We start from the raw sequence: 15,369 nt of genomic DNA on the forward strand, positions 1-15,369 counted from the left end.
TTGACTTGTCAAACACAGGTGTAACTCATAACAATCATATCTTATCATGACTGAACCCAGTTGTGAGTTGCTGTTTTGCACACCCACAAGCTATTCTGGAAAATGTTTAAAACAATAGTTAGTTGAACATCTGGTGGCACTGGAATGGTCTTATAATCAACAAATCAATACATTAAATGCAGCAAATTAAACCCTGGATCAAACCATTTAATCACCACATGTAGCTGCATAAAGAGATAAGACCTCCCGCTTAGGGGCCCTGGGGGAGAGGGGGGGTGGAGGTGGAGGGTGAGGGGGGGGGGGGGCGCCATTGACATAAGTTTGTTGTGTGTCACAATGGACTCAAAGTACCACAATGCAACACAGAAAGAAAAAAAATCATCTCCCTAGTTACGGCTTTGGGAGCTACGCCCCAAGAAGAAGTGGGAGGCTTGCCCCCTGAAAGAGCTCATTGTAGGGAGGGATGAGAGTGTGTGCAGCCGCGGTGTGTGTGGTGTCACAGTGTATATGTGTGTGTGTGTGTGTGATAGAGAGAGAGAGAGAGAGAGAGAGAGAGAGAGAGAGGACCCCCTCCTCCTTAACTAGCTGGTCAGCAGTGGAGGGATTAGGAAAGCCAGCTCCGCTCACTCACTGTTAACAGGCTGGGGGGGGGGGACTGCAATAAGCGTGAATCATGCTCGTCGTCATTACTACCGACTGGGAGTGGAGCCGAAATTGTGCAAGATACGGATAACAGCGAAGAGAGGTCCGTGTGGATCCAGTGAAGTTTCCAGGTCTCCTCTTTCTGCCGTGAAAAATGCCTCACCGGGGGCTCCGCTGCCGCCGCCGCTCCTGCTGCCGCTCCTGCCGCCGCCGCCGCTGCTCGGACCCGTCGCTTCATGCTGCCTCCCTCACATGTGCTTTATGTTGAACAAGTGACCGGGAATCGAACCTGTGAGGAAGCCTGTGTGAGGTTGACCGAGCAAAACTAAAGGGCGTGTGGATTTTTTTTTTTTTTTTTTTTTTTTTTCTTTTTCTCTCGCCGTGCAGAGATTTTCTCGAGTGGACGTGGTGGTGAGGGTAAAAAGTTGTACTTTCTGGTCAGAGAGGAAACATGGGGAACGCAGGGAGCATGGACCAACACACTGATCCCAGAGGACACAACATGCCTCTGAAGCTGCCCATGCCGGAATCAGGTGAACTGGAGGAAAGATTTGCAGTCGTTCTGGTAAGAAAGAGAGAGAGAGGAAAAGAGAGAGAGTAGTTTTTATCTGTCTGTCTTCTCTTTGTTCCCTCCATGCTTCAAGTGTCCTGGGACGGGACAGCTGTGTGTAGGTTGGTCCTCTGTTTGTCCAGCACGCCTGATCCTTTCTTTGTTGGTCAGAAAAAAAAATATTCCGACCCCCCCCCCCCCCCCCTCAAAAAAAAAAAAAAAGAAAAAAGTTTGTTTCCTTGTATATAAGATCTGCATCAGTTTCTCAGCCATCATATTTAGCTTTTCTTATCTTTCAATCCTAAAAATCTGCTGAAGTTTCTCATTCATCTATAAATGCCTTTATACTTTCTGTCACACCAGGCTGAAGCAGACCAAATATCACTTTTTGTATCCCTTAACCTCAAATGCAAAATGTCTTCACAGCAGTCTCCTCATTTAGCAGCCACAGTGCTTCTGTACATTTCCATGTGTAGTCCAATCAGACACCTTCAGTCATAACATAACCAACTTATTGGTTTTATTCCCAGCTTTGAATCTAGTCACTGATTCACTGCAGAGGCTCTAAGTGGCCGTGTCCTTTATAACATCCTTACACACCATAAAGTGTCAGTGTCAACAGTAGATGTTACCTGGAAGTGAAGGCTGAGCATGGCTGGTGTTGAAGGACTTTCCCGACTTTAAAGCGCTAACAGGTTGATTAATGGTGCAGACACTAGTGCACAATGGACACATTAAGATCATGCTTTTTTTGAGCAACACTTTTGACTTGTCGCATGTATACAGACACTTGTATCACCGCCATGTCAATGGATTTGTGGGTAATTGGTAGGTTCGTACAGTGCCTGAGTACTACAGTGTTATTCATCTTGCTCTCTTGGCCCACAAAGTATTGCTATATAGGTCGTTGTTATAACAAATCACTTTTTTTTTTTTTTGCTGATCAGGAGAATTTCCAGGGCACAGCTCCCCAGTCAGTGAATAAAGGGCTGCAGAGAAGAACAGTGAAGTTAGGGTGAAATTTGAGAGCTGGCAAAATGTGGGTCAAACGTGATATTTGCCCGGCCTACTGCTCTCATAAACATTAGCTGCTCAGGAGAAGGAATCTGACTGGGACTTACAGCTGTGTGATTGTAAACCTGACTTGAGGACAACAAAACTGTTTAATCTATTATATTTTCTTGAGCAAGATTTTTTTTTTTATGTTAATGTTAATGTCAGATCTTTTAGCCTGTAAGCCCAATTATAAAAAAAGTGGATCAAGTTTAGGTGGAAGTCAAATCACTGTGTGTCACAGTGTTGTGCTGGGACGTGATTGCTGCTTGTCAGACACTGATGAACCTCATTCTGTGCTAGAGGCAGCAGACTCTGGGGTTGTTAGGAGGTTTGACGTCACACCGCTGAGGGATTTGGGCCTTCTTCTTAATCACGTCTGCTGTTAGAATCACCTACTTCCTGCAATTTCTGGGTATCAAGGAGGATTCTCCCTCTTCAGACACACACTGCGTGGTGAATGTCAGGGATCAGAAAGTGATTAGGATCCATACGTTTGGTTTACAAAACTAATCTTCATTATGCTTTCCAGAATTTTGAAAAAAAAAAGTCTACCTGTCTAACTTGAGGATTTCGTGGGCCGGCTGTCAGAAAAGCTGATGCCCTAGCATGTCAGGAACTCCCCCGCTCCCTCCCTTGCTCCTCCCTGCTGCCAGCATGATGCCTCAGCTCTTGGCGGGATGGAAGCCCTCCAGCATTAGAAGAATTTAGAGCTATAATCACAGCATTTAGTGTTATTTACTGCCATTTAAACCCTAATGTGTCTCAGCCGTGCCTGATGGCAGTTGGCTCCATTGATTGCCCGAGTGAGTGGCACTGTGTGACTCTGATGACCTCACTTCAGCTTGAATGGCACGTGATGAGGATGATACCTCTCTGTTGACTCATCAGCATATTAGGGGTTATCAGGAGTGATGGATCAAGATTAAAATGCACTTGGCTGCAGATCAACACTTCTTTCACATACTCATTCATCATTTCTGATATTGACTGCAAATGATAAGCTTTATGCTGTCACATTAATGCCCACGATGCTTTGATGAAGCTTTTCACCGGTTCCCTCCTTAATAAATCAAATTTCTCACATTTTGGACTTGGTACAGAACTGGAGACTCCCCTCACCTTTTTCCTGACAGGTTTGATCAACAGGAAAACCCTGGATCACAGTAGGGAACCGTTTGGAATAAAGGCTTGTGCTGTGTGCGACCACATTCAAGCACTCACCTCTAAACACGCTTGAATTTCTTATTAGGGACATAACAGTGTCTGAATCGGGGTCTATGCTGTGTGCTGTGACAGTGCCTCCTTTCAGACAGTGACTCGTGAGTTTTATCATCTGAGCAGACCACATACTGTATGTGTGACTGATTCCTACACAATTCTAAAGAAAATTACCACAGATCCTTGGTTGATTAAGTTTTGATTCTTAGTCGTACAAATAATGTGCCCATCAGAAGATAGTGCTGCTGCTTTTTAACATGATACATGGTTGGATACTTCCAGGGTTTGATAATCCTTTACATTATCGCTTCACATTATTACAATGCATTTCTTTTTACCAAAGACTGAGGAATTTAAGCAGGTTTCTATTGACAAAATATACCAACACCATTTACCAGTGCATCAGTGTTCAACGTTGTTAACACAAGCAGCCTGACAAGAGCTCTTCCTGAATAAAGTACAGTGTAAAATAACCTCATGTAAACCTGGAATTATATTGGATCAGATAATAGATATATATGAGGCTATGACCCTGACCAACCTTTTAAATGCCGTCATTGGATACTTGTGAGTTTTTAGTGATCTTCACACAAACTGTACTGACGTTCAACACCCATCCTTTAAATATTGGTTGTGTCTGGTCACAGATGTCATATTTGTCGACCCTGTTTTTTTAAAGGTTTTCTTACAAAAGAAGCTTTCACTTCCATTAAGTTTTTTACGGCATGAAGAACAATTTCCATGGACTTGTCAGTTGATTTATCTCAGTCCATATGAAGGTTTTGCTTTAGTTAAAATTTGAACCTAACTGAATGTAATTTTAATTGGCTTCAACCCCTTCAAAGTGGGAGACAGTGTGTGTGGTATCATGGCAGCAGTTGCCAGCTTGCATATCAGTGTTTTCAGTTGGTTTGGCTTTCTGCTAGTCACATAGAGGGATCTGGCTCTGTACGATTGTAGTACCGCTCTCTGGAAAAAATCAGGGTTTACTGCTGGCTTAGTCGGCATTTTCTACTAAAAGAAAAGCTCCCATTGAAGTCTCTGTCTCATGAATCCCTGGAGCCAGGGGCTGATCTTGGAAATAGACTTAGGCTAATTGTAATGCAAGGCCTCTGCCATGATAAGAGAGGCTAATTCACATGTGACCTTGGCTGTGAAGTTAGGTGGAGATTAAACCCAAATATTCGTTGTTTAAAGTACTGAAGGGGAGGGTTAGATTTCTAATCGGGTGTAAACAGGAATTCATTCACTTTTTTCCATAAGCAATTTGCGGTGTGTGTTTGTGTGTGTGTGTGTGTGTGTTAAAGGCTTTCTCTTTGCTTTGGCTGCTTTGTTGGGAATGTTACTAGTTGTAGTTTTCTTTCTCCCATACAGCATCCAGGGTAAAACGGATCAGTAGTTGATCTTGGGAGCATTTTTGCGAGCCTGCACCTCTTCTGTGGTTGCCATAGTTTTACTGACACAAGTCTACAAGAAGAGGATGGGTTGCACATGAAGATGAGCTAGTATTAGCACAACCGTCTTAATGTTTACTCTGCTCAGCTCGATGCTGATATCCCTGTGAGTCTACTTTATGGCCGGTCATACCAATATTCTGGCAGATCAATTTACTCCGCACTTATTGCCTAATCAATCCAATGCTGTCATTTCGCCAACCATTAGAAAGTATAAGCAAAGCTTCAATGTGGCATTTTTGTCTCTTAGTCTTTTAGGGCACACTGGCTGAAAGCATGTGAAATGACTGCCATCAATCTCTGTGAGTCACATGTACAGCGTGAGCCGGTCTATATGCTTCACATCGAACCACAGGAAAATGACTGTGTCTAACAGGAATGCAGCTCAGGCCTCATGCCTGCTCCTCTGCCTCAGCTAAACCACAGAGTTGACATCAAATTAAACAGCACCCACATCCAGGATAGCATCCACTTCAATCTCAGGACCGTGGTGTTTGCTGGATATCGTCACCGCCGTCATGGAAGCAGAGAAGTTAACAGCCATTACTTGTTGAAATGCCATATGGAGGCTATAGGCTTAACTGTTGTTGTAGCAGCTACTCTTCTCAATAGTCTGCCCAGATTACATCTAAGCTGCTTTGTTTAAAGGCTGCTGAAGCGCCACTAGCTGCTGTTATTTGTGCTGTGAGGCACTGCAATCTGAAATCTACTCCCCAGATTAATCACGAGCAGCCTTCATGTCCAACTGAAGTCTAATTTGTCACGGTGACAGGTCCAAGGTAGCTGCACTTTGTTTTACCTGCACACTAGCTCAACCTGAAACCTTACCCAGTGTTCAGTTATACTTACTGAACAGAGTTTATAAAATCAGGCTGAAGTTCTGTTTAAAGCTGCACTTATCAATACTGCGATATGAAAAATAGGTCAAAAACAAGGTTTAATAACAAGTGGTTGCTCGTAGTGACAAACACACAGTCAATTATTACCTAACTCTGCAGTTCCTCGGAACTTGACAGAGCTACTTGTTTTGATTTTATTGCCTGCAACTTTACTGTTTGAGTTCAGTCTCGCTGCTTTCATCTACCTGGTTTCCAGCAGCTGTAATTCCACGTTTATACACCCATACAGACATGTAGGTGTGTTCTACATGCAGATAGGTGAGGAATTATAGGAAAATCTGAATAAATAACTATAGAAACATAAGAGATGCAGATGCTTGCTTACACATAGACATAGAGAATCTTTGCTAATATGCATTCATGTGGAGTAGTTCAGCACCTTAAAAAGACACACCCATCTGTATGTCAATGAACAAGACATTTCTTAGCATGTCATCTGCTTGTGTGAAGACAGTGACCCCTTCATCTCTCACACTCCTACACCCAGGATGTGACTAATCTTGCCCTCCTAGTTTTTTCATGTTGACTCTTCTTCATTAAAAAGTAGAACAATGGGTATTGTCTGATGAGCAGAGGGTGAACAGTGGCTGGATCCCGTGCAGCAGGCCAGTGGAACAGACCCACTCTTTATTCTGTGGAGAGCCCGAGACGGAGCCTGGCACTGGACCCAGACCCGGCAGGCTGCGAGGGACCACCGCATATACTCAAATATATATATATGTGTGTGTGTGTGTGTGTGTGTACATGCTTACGTATGTGCATGTGTGTTTCTGCTGTGCCCAGGATGCTCACCAACCAATTAGCTGTAACAGAGCCGAGCATGAGCAATGAGACCCAGAATCCAGTGTGCTGGCCTTTTGCAGGCTCTCAGAGGGGATGTGTGATGCTGCAGTGTTGAGCCATAATGACTCAAAAACTACTCAAAACCCCGAAGCGGAGCCGGGAGGCACCTTGCCTGGCTGGCGGAGGGTCAGCTGATTATGTAGGAACAGGTCTTTTGGGTGTTTGCAGGCACCACTGAGTTGAAACCACCGGGGCTTCAGTCAGAGTTGTTGTTCTCAGTGCAGTTTTGACATCTGCACACTTGGGGGTGGTTTGATTTTTCAGTGCTGTGTGGGTGGCAGAGGCTACTTAGATTACTGACCAAACTTTATTGACTTTAAAATGAGGGTTTTTAGTATGATCATACCTGATTAAAACAGTCCCGGGAGTCTGGCATAGAAATAGCGTGTCTCAGTTAAAGAAGAATCAGAGCAAAATTTTGCTTGACAATTTTAAAAAAGTTGTGCTGAATGTCAGCTATCAGCTGTGTTTCCATGGCAGTTTCAGACAATGATCTGGAGTTGGTGAGTTTGTTCTTGGCTATGAATTTCTTTGCTGTAGGTCTTCCTGTGAAGGGAGCAGGTGCATGATGATGCAGTTTGTAAAAGGCTAGCCTGGGCCTTTCATATGGGACACAGTCAGTTGCCAGTGTTGTCCGACAGGACCAGGCCAAGGACTACACAAAAGACCAGGGGAGTTCCAGCTCTGTGGAGAAGTACATTATGGTCAGGTTCTGTCCAGGCTCCAAAGTGCCAGCTGTGCTTTAAAGTGAGATTGTTCGGCTGAAGTGCTGCACAAGAGTGGGTGTTTTTTTTTTTTGTGGACGGTGAAAAAAATGTGTTAATGCTCAAGGAAACCAAGTCCGGAAAATCCTTCAAATTTGTATGTCATTGTGACAAATGGGTGATGTTGTGGCTTCAGGGTCACCTTTATCTTGTGACAATGATGTTGTTGTCATTCTCTTTTAGCAGCCTTGAGCTTTGAGCCATGTTTACAGTTTGATTTTAGGCTGAATCATCATCGTGGTTCATCTGTTGGCTTATTTAAGTAAGTGAGTAAAGTTCATTTTTTTAAAGCCCATTTAAACACAGCTCAAGCTGCCCAAAGTGCTGTCCAAGGGATATTAAAGTATTACGGAAAAGCAAAAACAAAGAGAAATGTACCAATGACGACAATAAACAGTTTACCCCCATTATGTAGCTTTTGTAACTTAATAATGAGGTGGATCTGTGAGACTTCTCTAAAGAGGACTCATGGTTTGTCAGCTGACGTTCTGGAGTTGTTGCTACATGTTTTCCATCTTTGGACTTTTTACAGCCTTGTTCAAAATCCTTGTTCATATCCTTGACTGTAACTTGCATTTTAATACTTTGGCTGTTGGGAAGCCCAGCAGTGTACTTTAGTCTCATTTCTTCTTAAGCTTTTCTTCCTGAATACTTTTTCACGTTGAAGCTGCCAGAGTCAAAAAGGCAGGTTTTGTCGGGTAACGACTTGCCAGAATTAATATCTGCCCAGCAGGACGGGGAGGCTGCATTTGAATGTACTTCATTGCTCTTTGCCAGAGTTTGATATAAGGCCCATCACAGCTGCAGACAATGCAGCAGTCTGTATCAGCTTTTATTGGACTGAAGATGTGCCTCTCACTCCAGCTCTCCCACATGAAACCAAAGCAGAGTGGACAAGCCATAGTCTCATCGCTTAGGGTTTGGATTAAATGATTATGTATTCCAAGTTAAACTCAAAAGCCAAAGCATAGACTTGACAGTGTTATTATTTAGAGTTTTAACTGGCACAAAACCTATTGTTGTTTCTTTTTACTACAGTGGCAGCTTCAGCTGCTGTTTGGTTAAAAACACATAATAGATAATTCTCCAGCAAAATACAGCAGATCACGGAATTAATTATTATGGGATCAAAGTCATAGGAGCGCAGGTAATTTTCAATGATTAACCTGTAGAAAAACAAGCTCATTAGTCACAATACAGGACAAATAAATAGACTGATTAGTTAGTGAGTGAAAAGGTTGTAGGTGGATGTTTTAGTTCTGACAGATTAGATTCAGATCGGTCATTAGGTTGGCACTTTATCCGCACTATCCAAACACACTCTGTGTGCAGTGTGCCCTGCTTGATGCACTTCCGCCAGGCCCTCGGGATTGATCTTTCCTGCTGTTTTTTTTTTTTTTCTTTTTTTCTTTTGTTGACATACAGGCAGTGATGTGAGCCACAATCTTGAGTTTCTATGTGTTATCAAGCTCCCATTCAGCCTTTCTTCACTGGATGATACAGAAAGCACATTTCTGTGTTGGGCATCTGTAGTTCAGAGGGCATCAATCATCTCATTAGAGGAAGTGACTGTCGAGCTCTTTGTGATAAATTCTTCTTTGTTGGAGGGATGATGTTTTTGAATGTGAGGGAAATCACTGAGGCGGTTTTTGGGGTTTTTATTGGCAATCATCATTCAGTCAGAGATGGTAGCAGAGATGCCAAAACTATCCCAGGAGCACAGATAAAGTGAAGAAGAAACTAAGTCGGTCATGTGTGCTCCGAGTCAGTAAAGTGTTAAAGCTGCTAGCTACAACATGCAAAAATTTGATAACTTGATATCTCCAAGCACCAGTAAAGCTCGCTGGATAGTTTTCCATATCAGCGAGAGCAAACAGAAAGCACACGGCTTTCAGTGTGGGTGCAGATGTTTATGGCTGTTATTAGTGCACATTTGACAATAAGCCAGGAAACAGCTCTTTATCTCTTAAATAAGTCTGTTATTTCATGCTGCATTGGATTTTTTTTTTTTTTTAATTGTAAAGCCTGTTTGTGAAATGTTGTTTAAACAGTACAGTTTTATTTTTCACCCTTAAACTTTATGTTGAGTCTCTTATAGTTTCCGGAGTTGTTTTCTACCCTTATTCTCCTATTTGGAGACTTTAGGGCAGAAAAAGTTTCAGTTTGTTTTATTTTGTATTAAAAGAGCAGTTGTTTGATTGTGGTGTCAGAGTAGGAGGAGGAGACATATTGCACCACAGAAACAATTCCAGTGTGATGAGGCTAGAATACATCTGATTATATTTGCACACAGGACACAGTGTTGTGCTCCACAAAAAAAAAAAACCCAAAAAATTGCAGAGGCAAAGACGGATTCATTTATCACATTTCCAAAAGGTGACAAAGTGTTAAAAATGTGACCACTGTAAACACAACACAACACAATATAAACTACTGCATAAAAACCTTTGCAGATGAGTGTGTGGTTGTAAATGTTGGCCTGTTGTCGTTACCAGTAACAGCGGATAGATTAAAAGCTCTGCAGGATTATACTTAGCAGCAGTATTAAATTAGTCCGCCTCCTTTTTGTGAGCTCAAAGATTTCCTGTTCATCCCACTGCCTCCTACTGAAATTCACGTAGAAACTTTTTCTGTAGGTGTTTTCTTCAAATATATAACAAAAATGTCAAGTAAACCAATGATTTCATTCTATAACCTGCTGCATTTACACACCCCAGAGCCATTGTTTATGTTTTAGATAAACAACTTTTCTGATTCATATTCTTTTCTATCGTGGAGCTGGAACAAGAACACGGACTCCACCTCTGTCCAGACACTTTCACAACATCTCAACATCTGGCCTGGCAAGAGCTCCTCTGTCTTCATGTATCACTTATTTTATTTGGACAACTTCCTACTGCTCCAAACCATCTCCATAATGTTTCCGGTATTTGGATAATGTCCAGCGTGAAAGACGCTCTGTATCATGCCAGAGTGATTTTACCCACAACAGAAACCTTGCACTATAGACTTTTTGCAGTCTACTGTATATTTTACCCACAATGCAGCCAAGTTAAGCGTTATGGATTTTTAAATGTCTTCTCTTGAGCTTTATTGAACAACAGATATGAGACAGAGGAGCTTGGCTCTTCGCTCACATTTGAAGCTTGTCCACAGAGGAAGTTAAATGTGGTTCCTCCCACTTGCAGCTGCTGTAGTCTGCGTATATCGCTGTCGATTTCACAGTGTCATTAATCATATACACAGTATGGTGTGTGGCATGGCTCTCAGGGTGTTTCAGAAAGCGGTTTGACGACAGTAGGGATGCAAGAATAGCTGATAGAGGCTGATGAGCTCGTACTGGTGGATGTAAGGCCTCTTCCAGCCGCACAGATGGTGTATCTAAGATTATAGAGTCGTCACGGCTGAGGTAAATGAAAAGAATTTCGTAGGAATGCGCCTGTAAGGGGGGTAAGAAATGAGAGGCCGGGCTCGAACATCTGAACTCGCCATTAGGTCGAGAGGCATTCCAGCGAACAGCTCCGCAAACACAAACACTACTGTCTTGATGGAGCGGGCTGCTGAGCAGGGGCAGGGGGTCCTGGGGATTACAAAGCTAATCTGAGGACAGACAGGGGACACCTGTGCCCCCAGAGAATGCCGAGGATTACGGATCCACACTGCGCTAATGAGGGGAGGATGGAGCAGTTTGGATAGCACATACCTCAGGGCCATCTTACTCCTTTCTTCCTTATCGCTCACTACCTCCACTATGGATTTTGATTCTTATAGGCCTGAGCTGCAGGGCTCCTCCACTTCCCTGCTGGGTAAACCAGAAGAGAAGTAAATGGAACGTGACATTTATATGCAGTTGTGCAGTCAATCACGTATTTGTACACCTGGGGAGCTGCTTTACCACTTAGAGAGTAGCCTGCAGCGCCAGTCTCATATCTGTGGTAATGCCCTGTAAACATTAAACACCCCAGTGACTGATGAAGCAAGCATCGAGAGAGAACACTACAGCATCCAGTCATTTCCGGAGTATTGAGCAATTTACAAAAATTTGTTATGACTAGTCATCAATTTGTGATGCAGTCAGGGGTTTTGTCTTGTTGTGGCATGTGGTGTGGTGGCTGTAATGTTGGCTTATAAAGACAAAGACATTTTAATGAACAGTAATGAATAAATTTGAGGTTGGAACAGAAAGACGTGATCTGTGAAGGTCGTTAGTTAGATTTTTACCTCATGTCGTCTTGCTTATGAGACCTGCGAAAACAGTTCTGATGATTTGGATCAAGTGACACTGCATCTGCTGGCTTGGTCAGGAACACTGGCGTTCTTTTTGATGGTGATGCATTAGCAGGGAAAAGGACAGAAGTAAGAGGAGAACGTGGGTGTGTCTCAAACTCGTTGCAGCCCAAGTCCCCAAGGACAAATCAATCCCTGCTCTGAAAGATATCTGACCGGAGGCTGCGTGGCTGAGAGTCAGTTTCTGTCTCTTGTTCTTGTTGCTGTGTATAAGTACATCAGAGGAGGTTGGATTTCAGTCATTTGCTTTTAGGAAAGTTAGTTTTTCTTACCATGCTTTAGCAGGGCTATGAGAATTTGAGCTTTGTCAAGTGAGTTGACTTTTAAAAACTCAGATTTTTCACTTTGCTTTGTAAGTTTTTGTCCACAGTGCGTCACACTCCTTACTTTTCTAGTTCGTCAAGATGTGGCTATTAGGTGAAAAACAGGGGTTTACTGAACAGTCTAGTTTATGTCCAGTGCACCTTTTCAGTTCCCTTTGCACTGCTACCGCTTGTGTCATGAATTAATGGCCATGAATTTGAACGTAATTATATAAATGACTTCGTGTGTCAATCACAGTTACCAAAGAGGGCGGGAAGTTATTCAGAATTTCTTTCAATATGTGCAAGTACTTGCTTTGCTTTTGTACATTCAGTCTGTAACAGTTCTTTTTCATTCAACAACAGTAAAGAAACGGTTGGATGAACATTCATCAACGCAGCAGCAAAGTGTTATAGTGCCTGTATTCATTTTCCACATGCACAGTTTAAGTTTCGTTTGGTTTCAGTATGGTAATTAGTTGGCCTGGTTAGATGTCTTCAGGTCTTCATTTCTACCACCACACACTGGTCAGCTCTCACGCTTAGGCTTGTAAAATATTCCATTTTCGACTCATCCCCAGTCGAATGGATAGCTTCTCGGCCTTGTCAACATAGTCCACATCTTTTCACAGCACTAGCAACTAAAACAGGTCCGTCCTGTGGGCCGTGTGTTTGCTTTTCTGGCCAGCTGTACTGTGAAGGCCGTGTCTCCTCAGACCTCCTGGAAGGTGGTGGGTGGTTGGTGGGCTCCGGGCCAGCTGTCTGTTTTCACTCCTTTTATGACTCAAGCTGCCTAATGAGAGGACACATGGGCACTAATAGGTTCTGTCCATATTTTTCAACCTCAAGACCTGATGTGAGCTAAGCACTGACATAAGCTGATATTTGTAGCAGCGGTTAAAGTTGAGCTACTGGTTGTCATAGTTACTGAAGGTCTGGTCGAGTACGGCATACCTTAGCTGCACCATGGTTTGGTGAGACGTTTCAACTGCAGCCTCACAGCAGAGCCACTCTGATGTTGTCAACCGGAGCTGAACAGTTTACACCTTTGTCCAAGTTGTGCGATTTGTCTCATCATGCGTGGTCATACCTCTTCTTCTTTTGCAGCTCCTGAGTATTTCACGATTCTTTGTTTTGGGGTTGTGTAGCAGCCTCGCTGTGTTTTGATCCGTACCACAAGGTTGGGGCGTTCAGTGGTTCTTTTTGAATAATAGATTGTGTCTGTCCTTGCAACGTACCAGTGATCACAGCGGATGAAATGCTGAGTCAATTTTTCTTCTTGTCTTTTGAATTCAGAGGCATAACGCACAAAAACAAGAAAAACATGTCACCACTGAACCAACACAACAGAATAAGACAGATGTATTAAAAAGGAGTTGAATTTGTCAATAACAAGATGATTATGAAAATGTATCACAGCATTTAAAGGATCTGTGCGGCCTTCAAATGGCACACAGTCAGACTCATGTTTGAACTAATACTCACAGCTTTAGCTTTTTTCCAAATGTTTCTACAGGAACTCACTAACTTTCAGTACAGATGTGGAACAGCTGCTTTGGAGATGAAACAAGGGTTTAGCAGCATGGAGCGATGCTGGGGATGGTGAAGTGTTGAAACCCCACATTTCACAGGAATGGGCCGCTCATCAGTGTGATACTGAAACTATGAAGTGGATCACTGGCTATTGTTGTTGATCCATGTGATATTTTCCTTTTGAACAGGTCAGACTTGTCATAATCCTCCTTACGCCATCACTGTAACACTTAAATTACCGTAGGATTTAGTAATTAGTCAAATTTAGGTGTGTGTGTTTATCCATGAGGGTGGTCTGCTGTCAGGTGTTGCTGAAAAGCTGCCCCGCCCCTCCTCAACAGCACCGCATTAATAACATGGATGCACACATGCACTAATCGTGTGGCTGCAGACATGGGGTAACCTGAGCCCAGTGAGCTGAGTGCCTGTCACAGCTCATTAGCACTGGGCTGAAATGAAGGCTGGTAGAAGTGGTTCTTTGCTTTAGTTGGAGCCTCACCAAGCAGAAAACCCACAGCTCAGCGCTCCCGCAGCAAACCAGCCAGTCCACCTGACCAGTCTGCAGGAGCGCAGCACCTCTGTGAAGCGCTTACATCATCCAAATAAAACAAGGCAGACGTCGAGAAATGACTTAATGATTTAATGACTTCAATTTGACAAAGTGTTTTGCACTTCACTGTGTTGCATACTGAGACTGCTGGTTGTCATTTAATGTGACCGTCTACTCGGATATCAAATTGTATTTTAATGTATTTAGGGAAGGAAAGTGGTTACTAACTCTACTCATCTGGTTAGCTGCCAAACCGAGTCAATAGAGCCCTCCTGACTCCCAATTCCCTGCAGTCAGCACAGCAGCAATCAGCCGGGCTCGCAGCCTCTGCTGAATACTAATGCAATTTCCTTGTTGCTCGTGCAGGGGAGAGTGGACTGGCTACGACCTGTGTTTTGTACCAAATAAAACGTAACTGTTGTGTTTGAAATGGATTTCCATGCACACCGAAAGCAAATTTTACCCTTATATTGGGATTTCCGTTCATTTGGCTTTCCTGTGTAGGAAATCGGTTGAGCCTCATCTCTATCTGTTTAGAAAAGCACCCATGTTGAACCACGTGAGGGACAGACCATAATGAAATGAGCACGACGGAATAATCAGTTAGAATAAAAGTGTACAAAATGGTTAACTTTTTATCCTCCCGCTGTTGTTCTGTTGTTACCAGTATTAACCTCATTTGTTCAGACCTGCTCTTGTTTGTCTTCCTCTCAGTAGCTATTAGTAAGATTCAAAGATGTGTTTAAGCCCCTCCCTGCTCCTCCTGAGCAGCTCTCTCCACATCGATTTGCTCTTATGTACTCTTTCGATATTAAAGCGCGTGGTTGTATAGATCAATAGCTTTTCTATAGTATCATATAGAAAATGAATATGAAAAATAAATCATTACTCTAAAGCAACACTAGCACAACAATAAAACAAAACAAGTTTGGAATCAAACCACTCTATCAGTGTCTGACTCAATCCTGGTGTAAGTCCCTCATGGAAATAGGCCCCATCCTGGGATATTGCTCATCCATCTTCCTCTTGCTCCCCTTGTGAGCTCTGCTGGAAAATCCAGTGGAGGCTGAGCACTGAACACACACTGATAGATGATCCAGCCCATCGAATGACGAGGGGAAAAAGAACCCCAAGCTGAGCGGTGCATAATGGCCACATTTTCCCCCTTGTTTTTTTTTTTTTTTTTCCCCTTACCAGTGGAAAACATTCTCACAAAAACATGTGTTATATCTTTCACAACTGCAAGCTGCAGATGAAACACTTATGATATC

General features: G+C 43.0%; 1 protein-coding gene across 7 annotated transcripts in view; it reads left to right on the forward strand.

Moving 5' to 3' along the window:
- The first annotated feature begins 385 nt into the window (after positions 1-385).
- The window catches only part of fmnl2a (formin-like 2a), a 50,980-nt gene continuing 35,996 nt past the window's right edge, over positions 386-15,369 (forward strand). For 3 of the 7 annotated variants that reach the window (XM_071469183.1, XM_071469101.1, XM_071469525.1), the window contains exon 1: positions 386-1,207. In XM_071469183.1, the coding sequence (XP_071325284.1) occupies positions 1,094-1,207 (114 nt within the window). In that variant the 5' untranslated portion in view covers positions 386-1,093. The remainder of the gene's footprint in view (positions 1,208-15,369) is intronic. The other 4 variants (XM_071469440.1, XM_071469358.1, XM_071469021.1 and 1 more) reach the window with 3 other exon arrangements.

Source organism: Trachinotus anak, unplaced genomic scaffold (assembly GCF_046630095.1).
Source record: "Trachinotus anak isolate AG129_WGS33_773 ecotype Australia unplaced genomic scaffold, CSIRO_AGI_Tana_v1 ptg000001l, whole genome shotgun sequence".
NCBI classification, from domain to species: Eukaryota; Metazoa; Chordata; class Actinopteri; order Carangiformes; family Carangidae; genus Trachinotus; species Trachinotus anak.